General features: G+C 38.8%; 1 protein-coding gene across 1 annotated transcript; it reads left to right on the forward strand.

Annotated features, from left to right (window-relative positions):
• Positions 1-6,636: 6,636 nt before the first annotated feature.
• Positions 6,637-16,547, forward strand: LOC111343177 (uncharacterized). Its single transcript, XM_022950334.2, has 8 exons — positions 6,637-7,161; positions 9,944-10,074; positions 12,276-12,426; positions 13,058-13,158; positions 14,102-14,138; positions 14,251-14,285; positions 14,380-14,461; positions 15,519-16,547. Exons 1-8 carry the CDS (start codon positions 6,777-6,779, stop codon positions 15,674-15,676), a joined length of 1,080 nt encoding a protein of 359 aa, XP_022806069.2. The 5' UTR covers positions 6,637-6,776; the 3' UTR covers positions 15,677-16,547.
• The last annotated feature ends 302 nt before the right edge of the window (positions 16,548-16,849 follow it).

The raw sequence follows: 16,849 nt of genomic DNA on the forward strand, positions 1-16,849 counted from the left end.
TAGAAGAGAGGATTATACGTTCGGCCTAATTGCCGCACGAAAATAAAGCATTAAGGTTATCCAAATATGTAATGCGTAGAGGATCCTGTATGGAAATAGATTACGGGATTTAAAATGTAACTCAGTTAATACGGGGATTTATTTGGGAGGTAACAATTCTTTTCGAAGACTCCCATACACTCCAAATTTTCCAGAAGAAGCCTGATTCGACCTTATTGAGTTCCATACACAAAGGATATTTTTACATATTCTAGGCCGCCTGTGGGTACATTTTAAAAGATATCAGAGAAGTTTCATATCGACCTGATTGAAGTATCGAACTTCCTTGGCGAGTGATTATGCTTGCTTCTAAAAAGACTAATTAGGTAAATCAGATTAATGTTGTCGAGGAAGTTGACCATTTTCTTAAGCGTTGATTCTGCTCTCACTGTCTATATCTGTCATCAAGCTTTACTGATAAACACTGTTACGGTATGTATGATGCGCGATCCTCGCAGTAGATAGCGCTATCTATGCAATAGCGAAAAATCAGACCTGAAAAAAATATATGAACTTCATATATTCATTGTAACTGTTAGGTATACAAGGTAGCACTCATAGTGCACTTCTATCACAATATAATTTGGATATATCAACAAAGTTGAAGTGGTAAATTGGCCACCGCAACGATTACAAAAGCTGACGTTTCGAGCGTTAGCCCTTCGTCGGAGCGAATAGGGGAATTGTGGGTTTTGTGTGCTTTTAAAGGCAGAGAATGGAGCTACTTATTGGTGGGAACATGGCAACGAGAAAAACAAGAATAAATTAGTGGAATGAAAAGCGTTCGTTGATCCCTGTGGGATTTAGACTGCCGGTTTGAAAGATTAGCTATTGTTCAAGATTTTTACGGCTTTCCGTGCTACTTAAGTGTAAGGAAAGACCGCGGATTGCCATATGTTGCTTAGAATGATTAGGTAAATTAAAATGTCTAGCGACTGGTTTCGATGTGTCCTTGTCATTCCTTTCCACGTCTCGAAGGTGTTCTCGGAATCGGTCACCTAGTCTTCTGCCTTTTTCGCCGATGCATATCTTTTTTTTACCTAATCATTCTAAGCAACAAATGGCAATCTGCGGTCTTTCCTTACACTTAGGTAGCACGGAAAGCCGTAAAAATCTTGAACAAAAGCTCATCTTTCAAACCGGCAGTCTAAATCCTACAGGGATCAACGAACGCTTTTCATTCCACTAATTTATTCTTGTTTTTCTCGTTGCCATGTTTCCAATAACGTAGCTCCATTCTCTGCCTTTAAAAGCACACAAAACCCACAATTCCTCTATTCGCTTCGACGAAGGGAAAACGCTCGAAACGTCAGCTTTTGTAGTCGTTACGGTGGCCAATTTACCACTTCAACTTTGTTCATATATCCAAATTATTTCGTTACTCCCACCGACGCGGCCCCAAACAGTCTCTCGAAACTATCAGCCTTTATTCTTTCACAATATACGCTTTCTTACAATTGTTTTGTGGCTGCTACTCTGTTGGTAGATGTAACTGACATCTCGAAAGACAGTCCCTTCGCTGATTGCTAACTTACCCAAGTGTTAAACTATATATCGCACTGGCAATGATAAAGTGCAAACGCTTATTAGGTAATAGTAAAAAAAAGCTTTATAGACCGGACACTGCTAAGGACTGCACCATTTGATATAGGCATATTCGATATTGAAATATTCCTGCATCGATAATTCTGCTCGGTTTTGAGAGTGAAACTTGAAGGATCGCGTTATTTATTTCAAGAACCGAACTCAAACCTCATCTTCGAGGCAAACGTGCTCTGATTGCAGTTTGACCTACTTGGGAAGGAACACTACGATTAGTCTTAAATCTAGGTAGGTGATCGTATTTGAGTTTGTCTGCGTTGTTCTTCCTATGACTGCAAATATCATGTCTAGCTTTGGTATTACAATTAGACAATGAAATTCTTGTGCCATATTGGCATTCCCGCGCGCCATTTCCAGCCGCTGGCGCAGACGTAAAATAGGAAATCATTTAACACATATTTTCCACAAAAGCCGATTGACAAAATCCGTTCATCGAAAAGGTTCGGATGGGTTTCAGGTGCGCATTAAGAAAGCTGAATGTCACTGTCAGTGGAGGAATACTTCAGCTCGGTTATCGAGAGCAATGAGGTGCATTCGTTGAGTTTCATCACGGGAACTGAGCCGGAGGGAAAATTTCTAGCCCGGTTACAGAGATCTGAGTAGACTGACTTGTCTCGCACCCTCGCATTTCAACAAACCGAACTTTTTGATCTTTTCAACGGAGCCAGCCCAATTGAGTTGCGCTTAGTGGGACGCGCAAAGGGGGAAGTGAACATGAAGGTGCTATCGTTGGTTAAATATAGCTTGTGTTAATTGCCTACTTAAACTGAACAACCTTTTGGCCTTCATTTCCAACATCTTATTTCGATGGGTCATGAAAAAAATACTTGAGAGAATGAAACTTCAGGCAACTATAGCTGAAAGAATTGTTTCTCTTTGCCATCCGTCGTTTAAACGCCAAAAGAGAATTTTGGAACTTATCTAATTACCGAAACGACCTTGTGTGCATCTTAATATTCTCGTTTTGACTTTTAATTTCGTTTTATTTTATTTTGTTGTCTTGCCTTCATATCTTATGAATTAAAAAAAGTAGAAGTATTTTTCAAATTATGAGGGATAATTTCTAGATGACTGCTTAAGTATTACAACTCCACCGTACATCTTTGAGACTCTGGACATTCCGCAAAATTGTACAAAAGTTGAAATAACCACGAGCAAAGTTGTTACAATGGAAGAGACTAGATAAATAGTTGTCATAGTAAGTTTAAAGCCCTGTTACCTTTTTCAGTCACCCACTGCAACTGAAATATGAAGTGAAGCAATCATACTTTTAAAAAATCGTGGCCCAACTAACAGCTGAGGTCGGTCTCAAACACTGGTGTCCTTGAGATCGCTGTGTTTGCTACTCGGGATTTGAAAAGCGGGATTTTAAAATCTCTCTCCCTTCCCTTACCTTCCATGTTAGTCCCATATGGTGAGGTTTTTGGCGTTAAAAACAGGCGCAGAATTTTGATACATGTGGTATATGGTCAACGGGGTGTTGCAACTGTATGTTTAAAAGTCTTCAACTCCAAATGACTAACAGAGATCGAAAAAATTATCTAAATGTAAAATTCGAGCCGATTGTCCTAGTAAATTTTACCTCTTGTTGATGTCGGCTTTTGTTTGAGTCTTCTTTGAAAGTGAATTACGCTTTAAACAATGCGTCAATCGCAAACTAATTAAGCACGCACTTTCGAAACGGAGCCCGAAAACAGGAATTTATGAACAAGACAAAACACCCTTACCGAAGATTCAGAGCAGTACACCTACCCTCATCCGCCCCCCCCCCCCACTCTCCACTATAGGGGGAGATACTTTATCGCTAAAATCGGTTTTTTTTTCCTTCATTGTTACAAACCGAACCTTTTAGGCGATACCTTGAGCCGACACAGTTCAAAAGGCACAGAGTGACTCAGTCTCAGTTAAGAATATAATCAACTCCCTCGCGAGCGGACACTCTCGGGATTTGGGAGAAGTGTCCATTGGCAGAGCTGTCCGCTTTCGAAAATTATTCCCATGAGCGGACACCAAAGAAAAATAAGGTGGATGTCCGCTTACGGAAGAAATAATGAGGAGTGTACTCGAACGAACGTGGCCACAACGTGACACTACAAATGTTATGTTGGACTCTTGTTAATGTCAAACGAACGGAGAGCTTGCTTTCCCACAGACAAAGGGGGATCTGACAAAACCGACCCCCACTAATCTGTTGGTCTGTGAAGGTCACATTTTTGCTGATTTGAAAATACAGTCGAACCTCTATTAAGTGGTCACCCGCGGAGAAACAGGTTCCACCTATCATGGCTCTTATAAAAAACGAATTTTCACTTTCAAAAGTGTCCGCGTCCGCTTACGGAAGTTTGACTGAGAGGCAAAGCAGGGAATTGTCCGTCGTTGTGAAGTAAAGCTTTCTATATACGAGAGTGTCCGTTAGATGAGAGTTGACTGTATTCAAAACAGGCCTTGTCTGGTCATTTTTTCATGCTCAATTCCATAACATAACTTGTTTGACAGAGCGTTCTCCGCGAACGCTCCGTCAAACGCAGCCGAACCTATACTCGATGCAGAACCACTCGCCTCTTCTGTTGTGCTTTTCAACAATTTGAAATGGCTGCCTTTTTACGCAGAAACTCGTATTAATAAATGTGCGATATTGTATAGGAGAATTGAACACGCAGTGCCAGAGTATCTTATGGACTCCTTGAAATTGAATAGCTCTCGGCATTCACGTAATACCAGGTTTGCCAGCTTTAATTTTATTACGCCTACTTACAAGAGAAAGACTGAAGGAGGAAGCTCGTTTGTAGTATCTGCAATACAGGACTGGAACAATTTGAATTGTGAAATAAGGAAGCAGCCGAGTGTAAAATGTTTTAAGCGCGCCTTGAAAAAGGAATTTCTACAAGATCAAGCTCACTTGCCTTACTTTTATCCATAATTTTTATTGAACTTTATTATGTATTTGTCCATTTGTTCGATTTTTATCATAGAATTATTACCTGTCCATTGTTTAAAGCTTAGTAATGTAATTTTCATTCATATGTAGTAGAGGGCCACAAGTTTATTAGTTATTAACTATTAAGTGCCACCCTCTTTAAAATAGAGACTACTACTACTACTGACTAGATCAGGTTCGGCTGCGTTTCCGCTGAAACTAGTGTCATTGTTACCAGCGACGGATCTAGGGGGGAGGGTGTTCGGGGGTGTATAAAAAAAAAACTGCCCTAGCCCCCCACCCTTTCCCCTTTCGCTCAAGGTCTGGATCAGCGACTGGTTACTCGACCACGACAAGAAGTCAGTATTCAAGTAAACCTTAGAATTTTCATTTTCGGAGAAACATTGTGAGAAGAATTTTCCAAATTAAATCAATCACACGTATGAATGTTTCTAAATTCCCTTCGGCCAAGCTCTGTTCATCTTAACTCTCAAGTTGATTTAGTTTTTCGCGGATTCGATTTGAAGACAACTCCAGCAGCTTGAATCAAATAATTTTGCTTTAAATTTGGGTCATTTGAAGAAGTAAAAAAATCCTGTCTAAGTCAGGTATTGAAAAAAAAAAAAAAAAAAAAAAAAATTAACTATTTCAAAGTATAAAGTAGTTTTCGTTCTGCGAAATCTCATGATAACCTTGCCGGGCAACCGACTGCGGGTATTCATGGCGTGGCCCTCTTTGGACGCGGAAGTTGAAATTATATGTTATTTTTAAATTATGAGGGTATGGGTGCGATTACAGGTGTGGCTGTCAATATTGATACGCCTTGATATCCAGAAGATTATGTCGGAGATTTGACACAGCACACAGCGACCAAGTTTGGTGCAAAGGTGGCACAAATGGATCATTCAAAATCGAAAAAATACTTCATTCGCCAAACAGTATGGTTAACTGCTACTTAACGGCAGCGACTAATCAGGTTAAGAAGTTGAAAATAAACGATTTTGTTATGCAAATGACTAAATTTACTAGCATATATTGCGTTTCCGAGAAGCGGAAGTCATTCGCACCACGTGGAATACTTAACTTTACCCATAGTGACCCTGTCCTTTAATCAAATGGATCGAAAGTAGAAAACAAAAGAAGACGAAATATTATCAGCAGCAATCTCTTGCTGCTTCAGTTCAAGTGCGGTTTACTTCAGAGGAAGATTTTTTAAATCTGGATTCACATGGTTTCCTGTCTCGCCTGAAGAGCGGATGTACGAGTCAACAGACCGGACCTGTCACGCAAACTTCATCCTTAACTTTCGCACCAAGGGTTCCCTTTCGTATTTAAAAAAATCTCCAAAAAGAAATATTGCAACTTTTATTTTTCATTTCTTTTTCTAATTCAAAATTTACGGCAGAAATTGCTGCCGTGTAAAACTTCATCTTCGCCGGTGAAGAGTGAATCTACTGAATCAATGTTGAATTTAGTAGTGAATAAATTAGTAAACAAGAGCATGCAACAAGGCTAAATTTAGCGCATGATGACGGAAAGAAGCAAAGCTTAGTTAAATCGATCTTTTGTTTTCTTCTACTTTCATCCGAGAGATTTTGTTAGTAAGAACTTTGATCCAATAAATACTCCAAGAAATACGTAGAGTAGGAAGATCTGCCAGAGATGAGCGACTCACCGTGACCGTGACACAAGTGTTATGCTCGAAATTGTAATGAAAGATTGGCCATTGCTACGAGGTTTCGCGGCAAATATTTCTTTCGTTTCTGAAACGAAGCATTTCGTATTCGGTTTCTTGTTTATCTTTCACTTTTTGTGACCTTGACAGCTGAAAATAACAAGCTAAACTCTGGCTCCCATTTCGGTGCCGTGTGATTTTAAATTGAGCAAATAATGAATAATAAAAATACTAAAGAATAAGGGTATTAAATGGAATTGTCTTCCTCGCTTTTGACTCCTAGACGAAATGCTTAACAAATCAATGGGGCAAATTTGGTAACATAATACCGTATGTTGATTGGTCAAAGGTGGTGACGTCAATTCTTGGAAAAAAGTAAGGGGAGTCCCCTAAATATCATGTGAAAGGTAAAAGGGACTTAAACTGAAACGCAAGCTCCATAGAGTGCAGAAGTCGCTTCCATTTGAAGGAAAGTCGTAAGATTTTTTCACAACATAGTCGCAATTCCTTTACTCTGGACATTATTTCAGAGTAATTTAATTCATGATGCCAGCGGAAAGACTCCGGCTTCGCGCATGGATTGAAAAACAAGCAGATAGCGGAAAGCTACCGGGTCTTGAGTGGGAGGATCGAGAGAAAGGAATCTTTAAAGTATCGTGGAAGCATGCTTCAAGGCAATGCTGGTCCTACCCTAAAGATGCCTGCGTCTTCGAAGGTTGGGCCATCCACAGTGGTCGCTACAGAAAAGGATACGACAGACCTGATCCACGGCGTTGGAAAGCGAACTTTCGATGTGCTCTGAACGCCCTCCCGGATATCGTCGAACTTCCAAATCAAGGAATTGCACGAGGTCAAGACGCTTATAAAGTCTATCAGATATCGAAGAAAACAGCCAAGAAAGACGTGCATAATAAACGACCGAACAAGGGTGAGTATCGAGCGTGAATTTCAGTTTGTAAACAGCCGCGAAGCTTAGCAGCTGCGAATTTATTACATTTACGCAAATCCAGAATGCTTATCGAATCAATTTTCTCAAAACAAAAACAAAAATAGTACTGACTTGTTTACGTGTTAAATTTACCGAGTGCTTCCTTAGGAACAGTTTCTCAAGATCTTAGAGGGATTACCCCAACAGAAGCGAAAATATCATCGCAAACACCTACGCTTTACGAGGAATTCAGTCTTCATTTGTCTGGATCATTGAACCATCGTGACCTAAGAAATTGTAAATTTTCTTGCACCCTTCTAGCTTGTATTTCGGTTTCCTTTAAAGAAAAGCTGTGAAAGTAGTCGATCAAACGTGTGCCACGATTATCTGTGGATTTGAACGCATGTACCACCGATATTTTAGGAATACACGGGGAAAAATCAAACGCGAAAAATAAAGCGTGACCAGTTCCCAGAAAGATACAATAAATTGTTTATGAGGGCTTTTCCGAGAAAGGGCACAAATGAGCTCAATTTGCATACATGCTATACATGCTATATATAATGACTGAAGTTTTTGAGTTCCAATGGGCTCAACACTGAGAAATGGCGCGAGCTACAGCAAAATTGGAATACAAAAGAAGTCTTTTTAGATTTATAAAGATTTATTCGTTTCATACTTCCTTGTTGAGCGAGTCGGCACGCCCACGGAGGAGTCGTCTGGAAGAGCTCTCAGATCTCATGAATTGACAAAGAAACAAGGATACGCATCAGTGAAGGCTTCATAGCGTTAAGAGCTAAGACAAGAATTAAATTCCGCTTTCGTTGTAGTTTCAGGGCAAAGAAAAGGCAGCTAGAGTCGCCATTATGTATTTCAGGCATAAGCAATTGACGCTGGAACAATCCTGTAGAGTGGTTCAAGATGATATGCAATCTTTAAATTTCAGCTGCGAACCAAGGGTTGAACTTCTTCGGGTTAGGTTCTTGATTACACACATTGCTTAAAAATCGAAAGGTTCGAAAGTTGTAACGAGCCTTTCAGTATTGTTATGGAATACCGAGATGCGATCTTGGTGAATCATTCACGGTGTTAGCGTCATTATTATGCAACAATCGCGTGTTTTAGCTGACGCGTGGAAACTGTGTGCTCAATAAACTAAGGGAAAAACTTTGTGGAGAAAATGCCTCCACAAGTAAACTTGCATCGCCGAGGAAAACAACAAGGCAATTTAATTTGCAACGTAGATTCCGGGGATAGTTAACAACACGAAAGTTGCAAAAAAAGTAGTTGTATTTGCTGCCTTTCGATGAGAAATGCGCTCAAAATACTGCCGCGACTTTCTCAGTAATTAGAATCAGTCTGGTATATCATACATATGGTAATATCGATATCGTTATTAGAATGTACGTTTTCAAGACGGGAAGGATTTGTCTTTAATAAGTGCAAATCATGAAGCACGGGTTGCAGTGATACCTAGTTCTAGTGCAACCTGCTTTTCAAAAATTAAACAGTGTTGGTCCATATATTGCTTAGAACAACTGCGGAAGCTTCGATCAATTTCACGAACAAGAATTCAATCTCTCAAACGTAGCATTACCATTGCGTCCTGGAGTGGAATCAAATATTCAAAACTGGGGTCATAGAATGCGGAAAGTAGTCGGCATCGAATCCTTTTCTTGCAAACCCCACCTCATTCTTTGATAACGAAGAATTAATATGATTTGTCATCGGACAAACAACGCCCTGTTGATCAAGCTAGTGACCAACGCGTGAGAAACGAGTTTAGGGCGTCTGACTTTAAGGCGAGCTGATTCTTCGGTCGAGAGCCGTCGCTTAGGCAATGCGGAATTTCTTTTTTTCCGTAGAATACAATACAAAAATACAAAAGATTTAGGATCTTCTCGTGAGAAGAAAGAAAAAAAATGAGCAATGATATAATGTCTGTACATAAGTCTGCGTCGTTGGGTGTAATTAGGGCGCTGGCTTCGTTACTCGCGTTATGCGTATCCAAACACAACAAACAGGGCCGGTCAAAGGAAAACAGTTTCTCAAAACCGTCTGCATACTCTCTGTTGAGTAATTTTTGTAAGCCCACATTCTTTTAGCTCAGTGCTACTCTAGATAAGAATTCGCACCTAGCTTCGAAGTAACGTCTCCTGGAAATTTCGGGACCGCTCCTAGTTCAGCTTATTGGCAGCCTCATGAAGTGATGCTTAGCCAAGGAATTTTTACTGTGTTGTTGCTTTACTTTGTTCACACTTATCAGATTATCAATTTAAGGGGTGGTCAATGCTTAAATGAACTAATTAACAGCTGGAAATCACTTCCGCATATCCAAACCTTTTCGTAAAAGTCGTCTCCTTTTTATATGGCTTAGTTTACTGAGCTATGATGCTTGGCTAAGAAAGCATGGTTTACAAGTCTTAGAGGTTGAAAGGACTCATACGTACCAGGATCCGTTACTTCGAACAGAGGGAAACATAAAATAGTTCGAGATAAAAGAAGGTTCGAGCAAGTTGAGGGTAGTTAGAAATAAACTGATAAATGCTCTTCAAAAGGAATGGCTTTAACTTCAATTTGGCAATAAGTCTTTAGATAATAAGGTCGAGAAAACCATTTCCTTTCTCTAGAAGCTCGAAAAGTCGAGTTGACCTTCTTGTTTTGCTTTCTCCTGTACTTAAATCAGATAAGTTTCTTGCCATAATTGAACTGTAAGAGCTCGCCGGAGTAAATATATGATCTGAATCGTTTTTAATCTATAATTATTTGTCTGTGTCTCCAGCGCCAACCGCATGTGCTTCAACCAGCACTGCTTCATCTCCAAACGCGACACCTGCGACGAGAGAACACTCCGCAGCAAAGAGAGCGGCTAGGGCTGACCCTGGTCCAATAAGGAACAGGCAGAGTACGGGGGTAAGTGATCATGGTTAAAACAGTAAGGTAATAATCTTAATATGCCCCTCACAAGCTGGCGATTATAGATGGGAATTAGCAGTTTGCCAAAGAGGCAAACTTGGCTGTTTTTCCCTAATCCAGAGAAGCGGTGGTCAAAACAGAGTTAAATGCCTTCAAACACTTCTCAATGGACAGGCTATTACAGAGATATTCACCGAATGTTTGAGAGGCAAACTAAGCTCCTTTTTTCCTATTCCAGGGCAACGGCAGTCAAAACAGAGTCAAATTCTAGCAAACAAGTCACAAATATCACTCAGCCTATGTCTTTGCAGTACACACATTGACAAGTAACCCTAGCTAACTTTGGAGATCCTTTTCATGTTGGAAATATGATTTACATCGTTTTGAATGCTGTCGACTCATGAGGCTTATTAGAAGCTTGATCAATCTCACAAAAAGTTTAGGATGGCAAACTTAATACTTTTCATAACGGGAGAGCGACAAAGAGCTTAAAGCCACGTTTAAAAACATAAGTTTTAGTTCATTCTGTCGGAATTGCCCTTCAAACTATAAATCTGTTTCCACGATAAAAACTTTTTGGTGCTCTTTATTTAATTTTCCAGCTTGCATTTTTGCTCGGTCAGACGAGATTAAAAAGCATTTGCAAAGCTGAAGGTTACAACATCATTGTTATAAATTTAACTTTCGATTTTATTGTATAATGTTACTTCCCGGAAAAAGGCCCGATTTGAACAAGCCGACGATTCAGTGCTTCTGTTTACGAACAGAAGTGTTTGTTCAAGGGTGACTTGATTTTTTTTAAACAAAAAATTCAGCGAAAGTTGCCAGCATAATGCTTGTGTTTTTTTTTCTTTTTTTTTATCTACATGTGCACTGAAATGAACGTTTTCCACGAAAAAATTGCTCCGAAATTAAAATGTTGTTGCGTAATCCAACCAGGACATCGAATACCCCTTTTAAACAATTCTTGGAATTCTGTCTACTTAGAAAGCTTAATTCTGTGTTTTTCTTCAAAATTCAGATCATGAGTTAAAATAGAAAATAGACATGATAATTTATTTTCTTAGGATGTGGAGATCTAAAAGCTTTCAAGAAAACAAAAAGGGTCTCGTTAAACTGAAAGAGGAAATTGAAAGTTGTGTGGTGCGAACCGTCTGTGGTTTCGCTTCCTTTAAGTTCATCAGTTCGTTTCAGATAATCGTTGTAAAAATACAATTGGAGTTGTTTCGTGTCAGATTATTTCAGTTTCGAAAGTCGAATGAAAGATGTCATATAAACGGTCAATCTTCCAAATTCATCCGGATTGTGTGGGTTTGTTTAAATTCATAGGGGAAAGAACAATCGCGGGAAAAAATGTTCTCACACAAAACAAGTACGCAGCAACAACAAAAATATTTTTCTACGACATTAAATATCTATTTCTTTGAGATAGAGCCCTCGGTTTAACTTTATTGAGTGTTTCCTGCGCTTTGCAAATTTTACTGAATAAATCCAGAAAAAGGCACTCTTTGTTTATTCTGAGAAATGTGGCTTCTTTGTGAGTGATGGGATGATTTGGGAGAAAGTCAGAAAGTCTTAGACTATCCGTTTGTCCAAGTCCCTCTTTCATCAAAGACGCAATCATCACCTGAATTTTACAATGTAAAATAACAAATGATGGACTTTGATTTGCGCCGCTATAAAAATTGTGATTCTTGGTGCAGCTTATTGTGGGTCTCTTCGGCGTTCCATAAATATATTATTATTCAGAATAATTGAATGTAACTGAAAACCTCTTGCGAGAACATACACAAGCTTGCGACAATGGACACACTTGCAACATTGTGAATTTAGAGTTGCAACGCGCTAGATCCTTGGGTAATTTATTTTGTTGTGAATTTCTTTCTCCTTCTCCATCACTGTAACCCATATTGAACTTTACTCCATGTTATTCAAGTCACACTTGAATACAATAGTGCAACAAATTTAAACCTTGTTGAGAGAACGAAGCGCTTATTTTCTAAAACTGCGCTTCATTTGCGGGTTTGTTTTTACAACTATAGTGTCTCTGAGTCAGTGGGGATTTGCTAACAATTCTCGTTGTAAACTGATCTTTTCCTGACCTTCCTGACAGTTTTTTTCCGTGTTACAAATGAAACGAAACCTTGCCGAAACGTTCTCACCTCATGACACGCGACAATTTTTTTCTCGTTATACAGGAAACACCAAGGAAAGCTCCGTATTACCATTTGTCGGGTGCCAAACCCTTCAATGGCTTTGGGTTTTGGCCAACGTTTCACGCCTGGCCACCACATTTGCTGGATCACGATTACATGAGCCCATGGTTCGATCCAAGGCCTGAGATGAAAGGTTGGTGCTGCATATACTATGCACTTTTAAGTTAATTTCTCGAATCACTTTCATGAAATTCATAAAATGCTCAAAGACATTCATGGTCAGAAATACTATTGCGATTGAGAATAACAAATGCGAGGTGTAGTGGATCTGCTCTTGTGAACTAGTAAAAGATTATAGCTTTCTTGACTGTATTTTATCTCTCGATTGCTTATCTAAGAGCCATGAAAACAACTGTGCTGACTGACTGGAAAGGCAAAAAAACAAAGAGTAAGCTGTCCTAAGGTTTCGTTCATTTTCCTGTCCTTTCCATCACCACCATCCTTTTATACCTTGATTTTTTTCTCTGCGTTTCGTCATGCCATGCACATTTCTTGTTTTGTGTTTCCACTAGCTTAAAATGCCATTTGTGTTGCTTCTGATAGGCCATATTTGTTAAGTACTATGGTTCGGTTCGGAAAACTGATCCAAAGATGTTATTCCCCTACTGCGTCGTGTGCATTGTCCTGTTCAACCTCCTTATTTTTTTCTCCAGATTAATCTGATAGCTACCAGCTATGTTAAAAATAGGTATCATCGCTCTGCTGCCGCTATTGGAAAAAGAGTTCCCATGCAATTTAAGCACATTTGTCTTTTTTTTCTTCAGACATTGGCGTTATGACTCAATCAGGTATAAAACAGGAACCTTTGTCTCCAGATGATGCGATGATGCCGTCTTGCTCACGAGACCTTAATGAATTGGAGGAGGTAATTCATCATGGCCCACCTGTTAAGTAGGAGATGATTTATCTACCAATTTTTTTTTTGTCGATAACAAATCTAGTGAAAGAGGAAGAGGGCTCGATCTGATCTAAAAATCACCGAATTGCAGTAAAAACTCGCATACAAGAACACCAGTTTTCGGGGTTCAGGCTGATTGGGTTCTTATATATCGGGTATTCTAGGTGAAATCAGCCTGAAAGTGTTCTCAAGTGTTCTTAATTTTTTACTTTTGAAAAATGTCAGGGATTTACTATGATGAAATACATAACTTATAATTGTAATTATAAGACTTTTAATTCCAAATACAGTTGTTGTACATTTGCTATACACAGCTTTTAGTTTTGTTTAGTTTAATACATTCGCTACAATTCAACAAATACAAATAACTAATCTACATTACACAGTACCAAGAAAGAAAAAGTAAAATTGGAGTGGCAGGAGAGAACTGAACTTTCGTCCCAATTGACACCTAACCCCTATTATATAACAAAAAAGTAAAAGGATACAATAAAACAAGTGAAATTACTAGCATTTACACAGAGATCTTAGTGCAATACCACAGTAAAGCTACAGACACTGTTTGTTCTATTAAACTGAAAAGGGAAGAGTTTTTATATATAAGAACAATTTTCAATTTTCAGGCTGAATGTGTTCTTATATATATGCTCCTTTTTTACCAAATTTCAGCCTGGGTGTTCTTGATCGACATGTTCTTGTATGCGGGTTTTTACTGTATACATTTACGCTTAGTGCCTAAATTACTCGGTCACCCTGTCTTCCTTCTAAAAATTGAACCTCAAATTTGGACTGCACCCTCTGAGGAGAAGAAATTTCTTTCATAGCTGCTCTAGGACACCTTGTACCCTGAGGTTGTCTAGTGCGTTCTTTAATATCAACCACTGAACAGTAGGTTCCTTTTGTTTTTAAGGGTTCCACAGATGGTGCTAAAGTAATTGTGAAGGAAGGTAAGTTGAAGCTGTGTAGTTGCTTACACTCCAACTGTCTTGACTGTATTCAGCAGTCTTCTAGCTTGCTGACTTGTACACTTACCTTTTCTTTCTTTATTTGCCTTTGCAGAAGACGAAGTTCCCAGTGATCAAGAAATCATTGATGTAAGACAGTATTACAGCAGACATATGTATTCATTGTTAGTAAGATATCCTGGAAGTGATAATCCAATAAAATATATCTTCCCTTTCTCCTTAGTTGGTGGACCAAATGTCTGACCAGAGTGGATCTTCACTTGACGAATTGGAAGGAATGGAGGGATCCAATGATCCCGAAGAAGGTAAGAAAGCCACGATGACAATCTGTTGACCTTGATATAAAAGTGTCAAAGACCTTTCATGTTCCTTTTGCCACCGGGATTGAATTGGAAGGAATGGAGGGATCTAATGATCTAGGGGAAGGTAAGAAAGCCATGATGACAATCTACTGACCTTTCATGTTCCTTTTCCCACCGGGATTGACCAAAAAGGAATTCTTCGTTAAGATGAGAAATCATGTTCATGCGAAAAAGTAGAGCAAAGAGAGAAAAACGTAAAGATGGGGATATTGTTTAATCCAACTCCAAATTGTGAGAGCTAAAATTATCGGAAAAGTGTGGCAGAGAATTGGTGTTTACATGTAGATGCTAAGGAAGTTAGTATTAACCTCGGGGATTTTCATCATTTTACTCGAATTTTAGCAATGCCTTTAAATGTTAACCTAAGGATCGTTTCATCATTTTACTCGAATTTTAGCAACTCCTTTAAATGTAGCCACGTTGAATTGTCAAGTAATAGAGCAGGTTAAAAATCGAACTGGAAAAAAAAAAAACAGTAATAACAGAAGAACGAAGAATTAAAAAAAATAAAAGCATGAAAAATCCTGCAAAAAAAAGAAGAATTAAAGGTTGCTGAAAACAAATTTTGCAGTTCTTTCGTGTGAACATAACCTTATATTATTAGCGCAAGGGAACAAGGGAGATCAGAGGTTTTCATGGTTTCAGTCTCCACGTGTTTTTATCAGGCTAGCTATGTTTGCACCAAAAAACTTCCTCTGTTCCTTTCTTAAAATGTCACTAAAAAATATACGTAAAGCCGATGTTGCAACCATACTTTGATACTTCGCTTTCGATCAACGAAAGCGCGTCTAATGCTTCAGCTCTTTTACAAACGTGCCAATTCGAGTGCTTGGGTGTATTTCAGCCAATCATTGTATCCACTGATTTGTTGAATAATTGGAATTAATTTAAAAGTATCCTTGATTGCTTTGAATCTTTTTTTTTTTACAGGTTTGTTAGCGTGCATATCCACTGCGCTTGGTTAACTCAATTTTCATTTGATTTCCTCTTATTTCTGCAGAATTTGCAGAGGAATCTTCTTCTCCAAAGGAGCGTCCTCCATTGCGGCTGGTCTTGAAGTCCGAGGCCTCATCAAATTATGGAAACGAATACACTTCCGCCCTTCCTTTGACACCAGACTCCACTCGGGAGATTTTGAGTGTCATTAACAGATCGTAGGACTTAAAAGAACTCTTTTCGAGAATTAAGTTAGTTCAGTAAGCTTCAATAAGCAAAGGGAATGGATTTTCTCAAGGGATATACGAGGGAAACGTAAATGATCGTAAGAGGACACTTTATGATTGGCATAAGTGACCATCCTCGCTAGTTGACGCTGGCCTAAAGGCGGCGAACGCAGTGACTGCCAAGACTTCCACCCTCGAAGGTTCTGTGTCCTTTTTGCTCAGATTCAACTGTTCCCCATATTCATAGATTATTTGATACCGTAGGAATCCGTAAAGAGATGTATTTTAATTAGGTTAACTTGAATGGTCGATGGATTAGCAACCGTTTGGGAATTTTCACCTCTCATTCGTATATTATTCTCAATGGCAAGCCAGATTTTCTAGAACGATCATTACTATAGAAAAATTAGTTCAGAGGTCCCCTTTAATCACCCACTGACATTTCACCCCAATGAGTGCATGCTTTGCATGGTCCTGGCACAAATCAGTTCAGTTCTTGGATCCAGAGTCAGGCAGCCATCACCCTTATTTGAAACTATTCGTTTGTTGTGTTATTCAGTCATGTTGTTTGTGAAGAAACTTTTGATTTCTTGTTGGATCAAAGTGATTCGATAATTATTAATTCTGGGTGTGAGATAAATTGTAATATGTAATGATTGAAACTCGGCCATCATTCATCATCCATGTTATCCAACCTTAACAGAATGATCAGTGTCAAGTTTCATTATCACCTAGTCTCAAAGCGTTCAAATGCGATGAACCAAGGCTTAACCTTTTTAGTCTAAAGTTAGTTTCGGAACTGTAAACTTTAAGCTCCATGGGATTGTAATTCATACAAAATAAACACATTGCGTCCACTGCACGAATTACTTTGACTCTTAATTAAACCCCTAAGAGTGTCGAGTATCTTTTTTCACCCAAAAATATAACATCTCAATCAAGAATTAAGGTCAGGAGAATTAAGAGAAATGATTACTAACTAAAGAAGCTAAGTTCTTGATTGTCAAAGAAATTCTTTTTGTCAGCATCTTAATTAGGGAATGTATAGAGAACAGTATAGAGAATCACATGCACCTGACACTACAGTTAAAGTGTTATTGTAAAGCAACCAGGAGAAACTTTTCTCTTAAAACCACATTTCATCGAAAGGAAAACCTTTTCCAATAGT

The sequence above is a fragment of the Stylophora pistillata genome, chromosome 2 (genome assembly GCF_964205215.1).
Source record: "Stylophora pistillata chromosome 2, jaStyPist1.2, whole genome shotgun sequence".
Classification (NCBI taxonomy): domain Eukaryota; kingdom Metazoa; phylum Cnidaria; class Anthozoa; order Scleractinia; family Pocilloporidae; genus Stylophora; species Stylophora pistillata.

What these genes read in the sequence shown, in the direction of transcription:
- LOC111343177 (XM_022950334.2), top strand. Translation starts at nt 6,777, where the DNA reads ATGATGCCAGCGGAAAGACTCCGGCTTCGCGCATGGATTGAAAAACAA. An exon ending in TAATAAACGACCGAACAAGG is followed by an intron (nt 7,162 to 9,943) that starts GTGAGTATCGAG and finishes CTGTGTCTCCAG; the next exon opens with CGCCAACCGCATGTGCTTCA. An exon ending in ATCCAATGATCCCGAAGAAG is followed by an intron (nt 14,462 to 15,518) that starts GTAAGAAAGCCA and finishes TTATTTCTGCAG; the next exon opens with AATTTGCAGAGGAATCTTCT.